Below are 16,717 nucleotides of genomic sequence, written 5' to 3' on the forward strand. Positions count from 1 at the left end.
GTCGCCTGGCACAATGTGTTAGAAACAACATCAAAAAAATAAAAGGAAAATGGATAAGTTTTCATGTTGATCCTTTCTCATCCACACTGCAATTTATATAACAATAACCTACCCTGACAACATAGTTGTGGTTTTAATCATAAACCTGTCTTGGTTGCTGATCTCAATCAGAGCAATACTATTCCTAGATTAGGAAAGGCAAGGAGAGAAGCAATAAACATTGCTACCCCTAATCATCACCTAGGTAAATTTCCCTCGCCAGACCTAGAATCCTGGCAGGTTCTACCAAACTAGATCAAGCAAAGCATGCAGAAACTCCACAACAAGTCACAACTATTTCACCAAGTCTGGATGTAGACAGATGTCAAGTTTAAGCCAAACATTGCGAGCGCCATTAATCATGTTAGCACTGTTACCTAGGAATTTAAGAACCCAATTCTGACCTCAACCACTCAGTCACCATATAACACTCACCAAATCTGCCTTCCTACGTGTACTCAGTTAAGCATCTGGGAACTTACCCTCATCTGTTTTTATTTAAACAGGAAAAACAGTTAATCAGGAAGTAAGTTACATGGGAACACTTGCATCTTCAATTACATCATATGATAAAAGTAACATTTAGTGATAGGGGCTGCTTCTTTTGAAGAATGTCCAGTCAAGGAAAACCAAAGTTGGAGATTGAACTGGAGGTCCATCTTTGTTTCAACTGTTCACAAAACAAAGTCTCCTACCAGCAGAGATTGATCATTTTATTTTAGATTCAAAAGGTATACAGTTCCTTCCGACATTAGATTTGATCAGTGTTTTCAGCAAAACACTGAAAAAAACTGGAGACACCTCAAGCAGTGTGAAACTGTACAGCATGAATGTTGTACTTTTACAAAAGATGAATACATTTCTTTTGACAGTCAGGTTGAGTCAGGGATTCACAAGTTAGCTGATCATAGAGAAAGGGGCAGTTAGAGATCCTTGTGTTTTTTTTAAAAAAAAGATGAGAGAAAGAGAAAACAAGCAACCTACCTGCACTCATTTCAAAAATATCTCACTTGCTGACTGAGAACAAGACTGGGATAAGTTGTAGGGACTGTGTCATAGTTACACTATTCAACTCCTATGTTCTACTGTAAGTACCTTCCACAGAAACAGTGGGTCATATGGTGACTGTCACTTGACTGTGGTTAAATCTTTCTCATGAAATATTGGAAAATTTTAAATGGGTAGGTTTACAATACTGTAGGTTTTGTCCAAAAACACTTTCTTCCCCAGCAAAAGAGAACTTCAGCAATTTGTTTCAGGATAGTCGCTTGCCCAAAAACATTGTGATAAATCCTTAAAATTAACAACTTTAAATAGAGAACTTTGACGAATTTTCATTGAGCTGCTAGATATACAAAAAAGTTCAAATCCTAAAAGAATGCAAATATTTTTACCAATCTTTTCCTAACAGCAATATAGAATACATAAGTGTATACCTCAAAACTGCATGTAACCAACGGTATGTGTTTATGATCCTGGAAGGGTTCCAGTTAAACGTCTAGGTGTGAACAGTTGCTGAGCAACAACTTTCAGTTTTTTTTAAAAAATAGACACTCTGACAAAATCTCTATGACCTGTAAGTGTCCCAAGTAACATAACCACAAAACAGCAGGAGAAATGATCATGTTAAAATTCAGGACAGGAAGATGTCATTAGCATGTCTGATATGCCAGACCCATTCTCTGGCTACTATGAACCTCGGCATGACTACATGTCAGCCTTCATTGTCATCAGGGTTGGCAGCTCAAAAAAAAAAGTGTAAGACTGCAAGTATGAATAAATTGCATTAAATTAAAAGCCACAAGCTTGATATGCCTCTACACTAGCATTACACTCTTGTCAGGCATGATCCTTTAAACAGCTGGCTTTACTTTTCAGACATCAACCAGCTTCATCAAGCAGCAAGTCAGGCAAGATGGAACGTCATCACCTTAATGGGGGCAACGGATACAAAAGCAACAAGGAATGAGTGGCACCAGAACTTTCTCGTTTCCTTTGGGCGAAAGGAGAAGTGTGATGAACAAGCAGTGATTGGAAACATCATGGGCTAATCAAGTTTGCTGAGTGTAATGCATTTCCCACGTCACTCCTGATCTTCCATCCAACACACTACTCTGCCCCAGAGAATGCTGTCACAGACCAACAAGACCTGCTTGTAATTCAAAGTGCTCAAAGACACTTTGGGTTTGAAGGCATTTAGTATTTTCCACTGCCTACATTATCAAGTGTAAAATTAAGGCTGGATCCGTGACACCTTCTCATTCAAAACCCATTTCCACTGGAAACTGAATAAAAGATTTAGAAAGGTAATTATACCTATATCTTGCATGCTAACAGTTTTCAATCCTGCAACATTAACAATGTGGCATATATTTAATCTTGCTGTTGATGCTACAAAATTTAACCTGAACCTTCATTTAATCTGTCACATTTGCACATCAATGACTGACTTCATACACAGCTAAAGATCAGTTTGAAGACAATTTCACAGGAACCATAATGAGGTTGCTGGTCCAGAGCAGATGGTGTTGTCAGGAGTTCAGCTCATGTAAACCCTCCTTCACCCTGCAAAGGTGATGTTCTGTTTAGAGGTTTGTTCAAATAAAGCAATGAGTGAAATTTTACAAAATGATAATAAAAAACACAAATCAAAGGTGACCAGTGCATAGCAAGTGACTGAAGTTAGTTTGCCAGAAATGTATTAGCCAATAAGTCATTTTTCAGTAATTATCAAGTCTTTTGGAGGCGTGTTTTTGATTATAGATAAAGCAGAGGAAAGAATATCTGGTATATAGGGTTATTGATATTAAAAATGTAGATAAAAATTTTTGGTCCCAAGGAGAATATAGAACCTTCAAAATTATGGTATTTTGGGAAGGGCTTAAATTAACACGTGAATCCAATAAAAGTATACCTTCACTCTCGACAAAGATGACCATTTTAAAAATTTAAACATTGCAGAGTCATTGGGTTTTGAACAGTGTGGAAAAAGACCCTTCAGTCTATTACGTCTGTGACAGTCATCTGGCACTTTTGTTCTTTCCATTTTCCAGCACCTGCCCTTGTATGCTGTAGTGTATCAACTGCTCATCTAAATAATTGGATTTCTTAAGCATTTCTCCCTCTACCACCACTTTGAGCAGTGATACCCACCATCCTCTTGGTGAGAGCATCTTTTCCTCAAATCCCCTCTGAACCTCCTGTAGCTTGTATTTAAACTGTGCCCCATACTAAAAAAGGGAAACATTTCTCCCTATGGACTTTGCCTGTGTCCTTCAGAGCAGACAGAATGCAGGGGTGGAGTCATGACAAAAATCTAACTGATGAGTTATAAGTTGTAAGGAAAACAACCTCAACCTATCTAGTCTCTCTTCACAGTTGAATGGCTCCAGCCCAGGCAACATCCTGGTGTAACTCCTTCGCACCATCTCGTGCAATTCTACCCTTCTTATTGTAGATGACTATATCTGCACACCGTCCTCTAACTATGGCCTTAATAACATTATGCACAACTCCATCATAGCCTCACTACTCCTCTATTCACTGCCTTAACTAATAAAAGCAAGTATCCCATATGTTCTTTTTAAAATCACCTTACCTTCCTGTCCTGCTGCCTTCAAGGATAGGCACAGCAAGATCCTACAGATCCTTAGGACCCTGAGAGGTAAAAATATGTACTGTGCCTCGCTAGTCCAGCCAAAATGCATTGCCACACATCATTCAGGATTAAATTTCATTTACCACTTTTCAGATTATCTGACCAACCTGCCTATATAACCCTGTCGTTTAAGATTTTTATGCTTGCAATTTACTGCACCACAAATTCCCATGTCACCTGGAAGTTGACTCATCATACAACCTACATTTATATCTATCATTAACGCACAGTACCATCAGGAAGAAACCTAGCACTGAACCATGCAGCATGCCATTGGGTGCAGATTTCCTGTCACACAAACACCCTTTGACCATCACCCTCTGCTCCCTACCATGTCAATTTGCTGAATTGTCAGGGATTCCATGGGCTCTAAGCTTCTTAATCAGTTTGCTGTGAGAGATCTTGTCAAAAGCCTCACTGAAGTCTACAGAGAACACTACCCTCATCTACATACCCAGTTGTCCCAATAAATTCAAATTAAGTTTACGAGACAAATCTCCCCATGATTAATCTGCCTCGCCAAGTGGAGATTAGTTGTGTCTCAGGCTTCTTCTAATGGATTTCCTATCAAGATAAGCTAATGATATAATGTGAGAAAACCTTTTTAAAATACTCAGACTTCAAGAATGGCATCTACAGTAAATTTGAAAAACTACACCTACCTTCTTGACCAATATTAGGATCTCCACTATTACTGGGTCCACAATTATTATATAACGAGGCAAAGTCTTGTGGGCTGTAGGACTTCAAAAGTTTCAATACATTCCAATGCGGGTCAACTCCATTTGAATCGAGTGGTGATCCAGACTTAGATGGTATCCCAGAGTTTCTTGCCTGAACAGAAGGTATTTCTGGAGATAATTTCACATTTCTTCCTTGGACACCCCTCCTAGCTCCAAAAATAGGCTGATCATTCCTTAAAGGACTGTTTAGTTTCATTTTTTTAGCTGTACGCTCATGAGAGTCCAAGCCTCCCTGATTTTCAGACACATCAGTAAGACACATTTCACTAATGTTTGAAGCCCAAAGACTGTCAAACCTAACTAAAGATCCCCTAGGTCCTTCAGATTCATAGTCCAACTTGATACAGGGTCTTTCAGAAGTATTTCTTTTACTATTGCCAGGTTCTGATGGTCCACTTCTTTCCATTCTTTGAACTACATCTGGCATCTGTCGAAGTTCCGTGTGCATTGATCGATAATTTTCTACATGTGCACTGGAATTTTGGGTTGCCTTAAATGCTTTAAAGTCACCTGATGATCTGGATCCTGCTGTAGAAGGAAGAAGATTATTGCACTGAGACTGGTGTAATGATGACAATGATGACGACGATGATGATTTTGCCTTCCCAAGCAGCAAGTTTGAAGATTCTGGTGAAGTTGCCCGTACTGGTGACTTGGTCCGACGAGAAAATTCTCTGTTTGTTTCTTTGGTGGCAAGTAAAGAAGAAACATCTTGACCTAATAGTGCAGGGGGGCATCCAGTGCGTCTGCTTTTAACTGACCCACCACAAACAGCACTGCGCATTCCATTTATTGGGCTTGGGTCAGCACTGTATTTATGCACCACCCTTTGGTGCATCACTAAGACCTCTGGGTACAAAGTTCTGTAAGTACAAAATGGGCACGTGTTGCTCAGTAAGGCACTCTTGGAAACTGAGGTAGCTGCATTTCCCAGAGGACTACCATTGCTACACAGACTTCTTTGATACATCATCGTGCAAAGATTCAAGGGCTTTTCCAAAAAGCTGCATTCAGATTGATCACTGAAATCCTCTAACTTAACTCGAGTACTAACATAGCATTGGTCATTTATTGGAGCAGGTTCCCATCTTGTGTTTCTAATATTATTCTGTTGACTACCACCTTCTGACAATCCTTCCATTAAACATTCCTCCGAAACCTTTGAATTTTCCGCATCAAGAACCACCTTTGGATCAGAGTCATTCCTGTGTGACTCACCCATCAGTTTTTCACCCTTTGATTTTTTGCAGTATGGTAGTGCTGCATTGCAGAAGATAGGGTGGTTATGATGCAAACTAGTATCCCTGTTCAAGTCAGGAAGCTCCTGGCTCACATTTGAAAATGCAGCATTAGCAAAAACTGGAGGAGGAGGAGGAGGAGGATTCAGTTTGTGCTTCCTCCGAGGAAAGTCTGCATCTAAATCTTTGGCACTGCCCAAAGAGTCTGCAAGCAATTTTGTTGAATCCACAGATTCCTGAACGGTTTCATCGCTTCCTTTTGGTACCACTTCCAACTTGGGAGATGCTGATGAATTCTTCAGAGAATCGTTCTTTTCTTCAGGCTTTTTCTGCTCACCCTTGTGGTGTCGCTCCAAATGATATTTAAGTGAGGTCTTTTGAGCTGCAGCATAGTCACAGAGAGGACACCGATGGGGCTTTTCACCTGAAGCAAAAAACAAAAAGATTTAAATGAACCACCTCTATACTTTTGGACCTACCAATTACTTGCATTATGAACCATAATCATGCAAATTACTTATTTTGTCACAAGATATACCCCTTCAGTATTTTTTCCATCATGATTTAAATACCATTTCAGAGTCATTTTTTCACCTGAAAGAAAAGAATGAGATTAAAACATCTTCCAATACAAACCAGAAATACTCCTCTTTCAGTAAAGAAAAGCTTTACCACTCAAACATTTGTTTTGTTGGTTAGGACAAGAAGAATGGTGATTGTAGGAAAGAGACCCCTCCTACAGTTCTCTTCGCCAGAGGGGATAATTCCATATTTCTCCAATCTATCCATCCAACTGAAGTCCCACAGCCTTTGAATCACTACCATAAATCTGACCAAGTACTCTAATTACCGCTGTGTTAGTGTTGATCAAACCTTCCTTGCTTTTGTAACTGACGCCTTCTTAAACCACTTTCTCAACCAATTTTGCCACCTTCAACAATTTCTGCATATAAACTCCAAGATGAAGGTTTCCCTTCCAGAATATTATTTTTCCCCAGAAATTGCCTCTCTTCACTCCACCCTACCACTTCACACTTCTGGGATTTCAATTTCAGCTAGATACCTGACCAACCATCCCACTAGACTAGTACAGAATGTACCAACAGCAGCGTTGAAGGCAGTACATGTTGTTACTTCATTGGTTTGCCTGTCAACTTTTGATTCAGATTCAATTGGACAAGTTCCAACTTCACCCCACTCTAGTTAGCCTCAATTCTCATGCCTGGCTAACCTTAACCTTATGTTACTATGATCACTATTCCCCAAATGTTCCTTGATACTGGACCCATCTCATTTCACAGAACCAGACCCAAGGATGCTTCCTTCCTCACGGCCACAAAAGTACAGATTTCAAAAATTCTAAATACACTTCAAAAATTCTTCCCTATTTCTGTCTTTCACACCTTTGTAGTTCCAGACTATATCAGAATAATTGGCATCATTCCCCAAGTACCCTTTCAATCAGTGGACTGAAATTTTCAACAATGTTTTGATATGAAATCTGATGCTGCTTCAATTTACAGTGAATCCAAAAAGTGGAAAGTAAGGTCAGATCATCTGGTAAGCAGAGATTTAAGTTTTCCCAATATGTAATTTAGTTTTGATGTTCAGAGATGAAATAGATTTGCCCATGAGGAGGTAACAAACAAGTTAGACAAAAAAAAAAGAGCTAGTGAAGGTGATCTATTTGGATTTCCAGTGAGAATGTGACAACGTGTCATACAGGAGGCTGTTAAATAAGATAAGATCCAAAGGTGTTAGGGACAAGGTATGGCATGGCAGAAGGCAGAAGGTAGACAGTGGGTATAAACGGGTCTTTTTCAGGATGGCAGCCAGTCACCACTGGAGTCTGACAGACGGTCAGTGCTGGGAACACAACTATCCATGTTCACGATCTGGACAAAGTAACAGAAGGCACTGATGGTAAGTTTGCAGATGACATAGATAAGTAAGTAGCATTGAGGAAGCAGGAAGGGTACACCAGGACTTGGACAGGCTAGAAGAGTGGGTGAAGAGGCGGCAGATGGAATACAAATACGGAGAAGTGAAAGTTTATGCACTTTGATAGGAAGAATAGATGCAAGACTGTTTTCTAAATAGAGAAAGACTTCAAAAATCTGAAGGTCAAAAGAACTTAGAGTCCTAGTTCATGATTCGCTTAAGGTTAACATGCACGTACAGTTGGCAGTTAGGAAGGCAAATGCAACATTGGTATGCAAGGGGACTAGAATACAAATGCAGGGGTGTAGTGCTCAGGCTGTATAAGGCTTTGATCAGTACACATTTGGAATATTGCAAGCAGTTTGGGGCTCCTTTTCCAAGGAGATATGCTGCTCTTGGAGGAAGTTTACAACAACGATCTCAGGGATGAAGCACCTGTCATATGCAGAGTGGTTGTGGATTCTAGGTCTGCACCATATGGAGTTTAAAAGAATGAGGGAGGCCTCATTTGAGCATATAATACTGAGAGGCCTGGACAGAGTGGACATGGAGAAGATGTTGCCACTAGGAGAGACCAAGGCCTGAGGACACAAACTCAGAGCGAAGGGACAACTGAGATGAGGAGTTTCTTCAGTCACAGGTGGTCAATCTGTGGAACTTATTGCCACAGAAGGCTGTGAAGATCAAGTCAATGAATGTCTTTAAGACACGGGAATGTAAGGTCTTCATTAGCAAGGGAATCAAAGGTTATAAGGAGAAGCCAGGAGAATGGGTTGGAGAAATATATCAGCCATTATTGAATGGTGGTGCAGACTTGAGCCAAACATTCCAATCCTGCTCCTTTACCTTATTTTGATCGGCAAAACTGCTTTCTCAAAATTGAACAAAATTACACATCTCTTCCTGTTTCCCTTCTGTGCTTTCACAAAATATGGAACAGGACCAGCTCTAACACGTTCCTCATTCAGGAATATGTTAGGTTAGCCAACCAAATAGATTATCACATTGTTCAAATGCATACTCTCAGCAGACATGACCAGAACCAACAATTCAAAACTGCTAGGGGGGAGGCCATTAGGTCACCTAACGCCAGGTAATCATTTGCTTCATATCGGCAGCTTGCCTTGTAACACACACACACACACACACACACACACACACACACAGCGCCTCAGTGGCTTCAACTGGTACCTTTTCTAAAAAAAATACAGAAATTCAGAGTGTTCTTCAATTTTGTATTCAAAAATGAAAACATCCCAAATCCTTTGATGGAAAGGGAAAATAAACTATTATCAAATGTGATGAGGAACAATGCACTTTTAAAAGCTGGTTTTGCAATATGCATCATGCATGAAAAAAGGGCAGAATATTCTTGATAACGAATTTAAATTAACCTGCATCAGAGACTCGTCCAATTTGTTTAAATCATCACTTTCATTTTTCCAATGTACTCTCCATCTCCAAAGACTAAGTTTAAGTTCATTTAGTCATTTCTTACTCATTTTGTTCATTCTCTTTGCACAACTATTGAAGTGCTCAGTTGGCAAGGATAATCCATATGCAATTTCCTTCGATTTTCAGAAGACCAACAAGATACATCAAAAGAGATTAACAGGGAAGTTAATACTCGTCGAAATAATTAACAACTGAACAAATCAGAAGCTAGATGGAATAGTTAGATTGATGGAAAAACTTGACAACTATTTGTGAATAGGGAAACGTGGCTTGTACCAAATTGGCTGATATCAAAGCTAAGTAGACAAGTTACAGGGAGCTCAAATGAGGTAGAGGTCAACAGCATAACAGCTGGTCTATCCATGACTACAAAAGTTAATTAGTCCTTGATTATTTTCAGAAAGATTTAAGTAAACAAAGGCTGATGGATTTGTTTTTACATTGATACGGGTAGAGAATTAATTACAAGGACAAGTGACAATAAAACCATACAATATGAAAGGTCTTATTATAGCATTCAACCAGAAGTAGCTGAAGAATCTGGTTAGCAATAAGCAAACTGGGTGCATTTGAAGAGCTAAAAATGACTTTGTATTTATAATTCACAATTATGGAATGGACCATATACTTAAGTTTTTTACAAACTACAGAGGGCTGAACAACATCCAGAAATCAGCAAGAAAATCGAAGTCAATAAAAATGTACATGATAAAGTAAAAATAACATGATAAAGGGTTTAAAATAAAGACGAACTGTGCATAAAATTAGTGCCAGACTGCAGTGCAAAATTCACAAGCTTTGAGAAAGATTTGATATTACAGACAAGGTCTTACTGACTAGTACAACATGAGCAAAACAGAACTCCACACAGAAAGATCAATCAATTTGGAAAATATACTACAAAATTAATTAATTAGACCCTTCACAATTGTTCAGCGTGGCAGTAAAAATTTAAATTCATGTTTTCAATTAATGAAGCCATTATTGTCCAGCACTTTAAGGATTCGCCTTCTATGTAATTCTAGATATGGATGAAAGGAACATGTGCATAAGGTTAGGAAGTAATCCCTTTTGTGGTCACAGCAAAAAAAAAAGGAATAAATCCATGATGGAATAAATGGATTTTCGGTCAAGAAACGTAAATTGATTTCAAAAGCCTTTTTCCATGAGACTTTGCAAGCTCTTTAGATATTCTTTGTTGGGGTCAATCCATGTAAAGCTCCAACCTAGCTTTCATCAATGGCTTGGTCATGGTCATTCCTACTATTTGTATTAAGCAGCCTATTGGGGCACGCCTCCGAGACAGTTGGGACTTGCACTCTGACCTTCTGGACCAGAAGTAGGACCACTACCTGTGTGCTGGAAGATGCTTGGTCATATCTTATACCCAATGCGAGGTCAATAATTTTAACCCTATCATTTAAACCGATTCATGAGGATTCCTTACAAGCAAAACACAGACACACCTGTGTGTATCCTGAGATGAATATTGAGGTAATAGTTTGAGCGAAAAGACTTTCCACAGTAACTGCATTCACCAGATGAGCCAGCCTCTCTACTTCTTCCTCGTTCTGAGCCATCCTCACTCCGATCTAGAGAGAGAAAAAGAGCAAACCATTTTCAACTATTTCCTTCCATTCATTTTACACATGTTTCTCCTAACCCAAGGAATTGAATCAGTTATAAATGGAATCTACAGAAAAAAAACTATATTGAAAAGTACTTTAAAATTATGCATTTGTAATTAAACTCAAAAAATCATTTGAAAACAGAATGCAAGAAATTACACATACATCTGTATAACTAGAAACTGAAAAGGCAAAATTACACAAAGTCACAAATACACCCCTCTCCAAATAGAGTATCAAAGCTAACAACAGATGATCAAATTCAATGGCAAACTGGAGTATGCTATCGATTTAAATGCCTCACTGTAAGCCAGCTGACAACTCCAGGCCAAAATTATTTTGCTACCTCCAATGTCTCACTCTCTTCTCCTGAATAAAACAAAAAAAAAGGTGTAACTAAAAATCAGTTTATGTGGAAAGTTGAATGTTGATCTTGGGAACAGAGCAAAAGATACAATAAGCAATGTTCAACTTTAATCAATCAAGAGAGAAACAGTTAGCGTAGAGTCCAAAGACTCTTCTTTAGAAGTATTTTGAAGAGTAGTCTTTGGACCAAAACATTAACTCTTGTTCTCTCAAGATGCTGCCTGTTGAGCTTTTTCCAGCATTGTGTTTTGTTTTATTTAATATTTCCAGCAATCACACAAGTATTTTGTTTTGGTATAAATATACTCAAATGCTGGTTTATAAGCACTAAAATGTTCAACGTTTAATTACCATTTGTTTGCTGACCAGGCCAGCTACATTCACTCACCAACTTAGCGAGATCATTCAGAATTTGCCTCTAATAAACTTTGACTTTTAAATTGAAATCACCATGTCCAATTTGGAAAAGAAACAATGCATTCTAAAAGGTGTAGGTATAAGTGGTTTGAGATTTGAGTTCAGCTCCTCTCTTACGCACCAAAAGGAAGTTGTCAATTTAAAGGTCTTCAATAATAGTCACTAATGGGAAGTAGCTCTGGACTATGGATTTATTCCTTGTGCATTGGCTATCTAGTCACATGACAAAAAGGTAGAAACAGACTTGAAAATACACACAGGAATATTGCTGACTTTTTTTCCAAAAGTCACAAGAAGTTAGAGTATGAAATATACAAATACCACAGTAATGTAGGAGTTGAATCTAAGATTTCAGATTTATCATTGTAAATGTTTGCCATCATTGATAACCTTGTCACCTTAATGACAACTAGGAAGGAACAAGCAATGCTAACCTCAAACACCCACATCTCAAAAATGAAAAAAAAATCCATGAGTTTTTTCATTTCAACTTCCATGATGTAGTTGCAAACTGTGATCACTAGATGAATCTGTAGCCAATTTAAATGCATTTTCCTAAATTACTCATTGTGATCATGTGGCTTATCAACTGACACTAAACATTATCACACGCCATTTACTAGTAAACTATGATTATCCAATGTCTTAAACTTCAACAGGCATCATCGGAAGGACATAAAATATAATAAATATCAAGCCTAAAAAAAAGGCCAAAATTACTCTTCAACATGATTAAAGCCAAACATTAATTAGGCATGGAAGGTGCAAGAAGGAAAAAGTACTGCAGATGCTGGAGACCAGAGTTGAAAAGTGTGGTGCTGGAAAAACACAGCAGGCCAGGCAGCATCCGAGGAGGATAATCGACGTTTCGGGCATAAGCCCTTCATCAGGCATGGGAGGTGCAATGGACAGAATGTACAGGGAGAAGCAAAGGGCCTAAAATTTTAGATTACTTACAGTGTGGAAACAGACCCTTTGGCCGAACAAGTTCACACCGACCCGCCACCCACCCAGACCCATTCCCCTACATTTACCCCTTCACCTAACACTACAGGCAATTTAGCATGGCCAATCCACCTAACCTGCACATTTTTGGACTGTGGAAGAAAACCGGAGCACCCGGAGGAAACCCATGCAGACACTGGGAGAATGTGCAAACTCCACAGAGTCAGTCGCCTGAGGTGGGAATTGAACCTGGGTCTCTGGCGCTGAGAGGCAGCAGTGCTAACCACTGTGCCACCGTGCCGCCCATTGATGGGCGGAACAAGAGAGACAAAGTCCTGAGAAACAAGATCGGTGTGGGGTGCAGCTAGTTCATAGAATTCCCTTGTGCTGAAAGTGGCCATTCAGCTCATTGAATCCATGCTGACTCTGAAGAGAATCTCACCCATCCTATCCCTGTAATAGGGTTAACCCACCTAGCCTGTACATCCCTGGACACAATGAGCAATCTACCATAGTCAATCCACATCTTTGGACTGTGGGAGAAAACTGGAGCACCCAGAGGAAATCCATGCAGATACGGGGAGAACTTGCAAACTCCACACAGATAGTCACCTGAGCTTAAATCAAACCCAGGTCCCTGGTGCTGTAAGGCAATAGTGCTAACCACTGTACAGCACTTACTTCATTGTAGCCTGCTGCTACAACAAAGGGCCATTTGACAGATTTCCAACCAAGGCAGGTGTGGCAAGCCAGGAAATGACCTAGCCACTTTTGGAATACTGTATACAATTCTGGTCTCCCTCTTATGGGAAGGATGTTGTGAAACTTGAAAGGGTTCAGAAGACATCCGCGAGGACGTTGTCAGCGTTGGAAGGTTTGAACTATAGGGAGAGGCTGCGGCTTTTTTCCTAGAGTGTCGGAGGCTGAAGGATGGCCTTATAGAGATTTATAAAACCATGAGGGGCATGGAGAGAATAAATAGACAAAGTCTTTCTCTTGGGCTGGGGGGTCCGGAATGAGAGGATATAGGTTTAGGTTGAGGGGGTGGTGGTCAAGCTTTAAAAAGGACCTAAGGGTCACCTTTTTCACGCAAAAAGGTAGTCCATGTATGGAATGAGTTGCCAGTTGAAGTGGAGGAGGCTGGTACAACTACAATATTTAACAGACATCTGGATGGTTTTATGAATAGGAAGGGTTTAGAAGGATTAATCTAGGATACCTGGCTGGGTGGACGAGTTGGACCGAACAATCTGTTTCTGTGATGTAAATGTCTATGACTCTAACAACGTTGAGAGCAAAAGTCCAGGCCTTACTCTTTGAATGCAACTTCAACTTAATTTCACAACATGCAACAGCAGCGAGAGCACAAGAAAAAAAAGCAAGGAAGGAAGATGGCACAGTCTAATTTATTTCAATTGGTCATTTTCCTACATGCTGCAGTTTTCTTTTGGGGTATTCCATATGATTCTTCACAATTCTACATAGGCATGAACTTGAAAGGTATTTTTTAAACACAAAAATCAGAACAGAATACTCAAGAGTACACAGATGTCACAGTAATCATAGTCCAACATTTATTAAGTTGAAGGTCATTTTATCAATGTGCACAGTACAGTGTCACATGTATTTCTCAGGTATCAGAAGTTTGGTGAAATAGAAAAATGCTTCTCGTAAAAAAGTAATAAAACACTAGATGGTGCACTCCTACTGTTGTTGCAGACAATGAACATGTGCTTGCAAATAAACTAGATAGCTTTCCATATAGAAAGCTAGAAATACGTAAAGAATGTGCAAAGTAAATTCCACGTCTAAAACTGATTTGTGTAGTATGATCTTGCACCTGATCTTGAAAAACCACTAGACTAAATTCCTTACAGCAGTACTGACAAACAATGGTCTGCAAGTCACAAGGAAATTGACCTTTGAAGTGAACTACTTTCAAAGAGGAACAAAGCAGAAAACATGCACAAGCAATTTTTAGAAATCCCAGTGCATGCAACTTTTTCAAATCTACATTCTTGGGCAGGAAAGGAAAAAAGTCGTTGAATAATCCAAAAGGTGGAAGAATGAAAGACCATTACAAAGGGTAAACTACTCAAAGCAGGCAAACTAACCAGCAAAATTCCAGTCACTGCCCTAATGTAAATATTCAGGAGTTGGTCAGTTTCACTTGTCATTATAAAAAGCTTCAAGGCAGTTCTAACCTCAAACTGATAGAAATTAATTTCAGTGAGACTATTATAGTGACATAATCAATGCCAAACTAGACTTTCTGGTATCTCTGTAGTAAGCATGCCATAAAGTTTCCAGCATACCTGTACAAAAACAACTATTTTCATTTAGTTGGAAGTGATTGTATTATTCATCATGGTCTATTTTTATATTAAAATAATACTGCAAAGCACACAGAAGCAATCACATTACATTCGACTAACACTGTCACCAAATTTAGCGACCAGCTTCAAATATTTGGTAAAACATTTCATGGAAAACACGGCAGTGCAAACAGTAGCATTTCAACCATATTGAAATTAATCACTAGTGAGATGAAATCAGGCATTGCGCATAGCACATCATTTATTTAACTGTGTCCCACAAAAATTTATGTTGGCAAATACCTCCACATGCATTTTGCAACTAATCAGGTGACATAGGGAGAGGAAGGGAGGGAGTCCTTGAAAAATATAACTCTGCTTTACATATTCTATGCCCAGTTACCAGGGAAGGATTAAATTCCAAAGTCCTTGCAAAATGACACAAGTAAATTTGTTTTGCAACACTGACCAACACCCAGTGACTGCAACACAAGTTTTTCACCAAGTTTCTGCTCCTTTCAATTATGTCAACATCCAGCCAACATTAAATATGCTACTAAATGGTAGACATATGAGAAGGGACAAAATAGCACAAGTGGCTAACACTGTTTAAAAGGGCAGGTGCATAAACTGAACCTCGTTTGAGGAACATTAAATAATGGCACAATGTAGAGACAGGATTCAGGATTTGGGGATTTCGATATTATTAGTGGAAGCAATGGAAAGTTGGAAGGTATCATGTATCCAGAAGCCAGGAGTCATTCAGGATACAGTGGAAACTGATAATCATGGAGGTTGATGCAGAAATTTAGTCCCAACGGCTCAGATGTAGTCCCCAAATAGTTCAGCATTACACCATTGGTCAAGGTCAGTAAACACACTTTCAAATGTCATTACACCAACGCAGTTAGCCTCAGTCATTGTTCAATTCACCACACAAAGAACCCTATTAATTACAACCCCTATAACACACACAGGCTTCACCATACACAGTCAGTCAGCCAAATCACCCAAATACAATGCACCACACTCACTGACAAATGCTCTCCTCTTTTGCAAAGAAGTGGCACATGAGCAAATAACCCAAGGGAGAAGACACACCTTCATATCTTAAACTCAAGACGACCATGCTGGATTGGGAAAATCTCAGTGGATCCAATATAGATATGCATGTGCCAAAAACAATGAGTGCCAACAATTCAAACTTCATGCCCATTACATTTTGTGAATTAATTTGCTCTCTGCAGTTCAAGTATTTTATTGGCTTGTGTTTGAAGCTACATTCTGGAGTTCTTACACAGAGAGGATTCTTTCACTTGTCTAGATAGTTGCAGTTAGATGTGAGCAAATTTGTAGCATGCATAGAACACAAATAGGGAACACCAGATTATTTCAAATTCCATTTTCGATGCATTTAATTCATACTTCAAAAGGCATCAAAACAACATTACACTAGACCTCTTGGTTTCAGCTTTAAACAGAAATACAAGCTCATCCAAAAACAGCATAACTTAGCAACACGTTTGCTTTTCCTTACAAAAGGAGTAGTCACACTGAGCTACTTGTGTTGCAAAAGCAGCAGCTTTGTTTCACAAAGTGTCATGTTAGCTCCTTTCTTTTCCTCATGACCTATGGAAGCAATCTATACTCATTTGAATGATATAATGCGATTAATAAAAGTTCAAAACCAAAAGTTTGCAAGACCCAAAACATTTGATCAAACCCCACAAACTGAATTTTAATTAAATGGTTTAGACCCTTCCCCAAACAAGCAATTGAAAATGTAGTGGGATATACAAGATATTTAAGTAAAGCTAGTTTCAATTACTATATAACCTCAAATAACAGTCAATTACATGTAAAAATTGATTGCTGTTTCAAGAAAATCCAAACTCCTTACTTACCACCTGCACGCTGAAGTCAAAACCTGCCCTGATGCAAACCTACTCCTTGATAGAATCACAGAATACTA

The 16,717-nt window shown here is 39.0% G+C and overlaps 1 protein-coding gene across 9 annotated transcripts in view; it reads right to left on the bottom strand.

Moving 5' to 3' along the window:
* Window positions 1–16,717, bottom strand: part of znf217 (zinc finger protein 217) — a 76,729-nt gene that overhangs the window by 17,660 nt on the left and 42,352 nt on the right. For all 9 annotated transcript variants that reach the window (XM_043710229.1, XM_043710226.1, XM_043710233.1 and 6 more), the window contains 2 exons: window positions 10,541–10,666; window positions 4,360–6,102 (listed from right to left, as the gene is read on the bottom strand). In XM_043710229.1, coding sequence (XP_043566164.1) covers window positions 4,360–6,102; window positions 10,541–10,666 — 1,869 coding nt within the window. The remainder of the gene's footprint in view (window positions 1–4,359; window positions 6,103–10,540; window positions 10,667–16,717) is intronic.

The sequence above is a fragment of the Chiloscyllium plagiosum genome, chromosome 20 (genome assembly GCF_004010195.1).
Source record: "Chiloscyllium plagiosum isolate BGI_BamShark_2017 chromosome 20, ASM401019v2, whole genome shotgun sequence".
In the NCBI taxonomy this organism is placed as follows: domain Eukaryota; kingdom Metazoa; phylum Chordata; class Chondrichthyes; order Orectolobiformes; family Hemiscylliidae; genus Chiloscyllium; species Chiloscyllium plagiosum.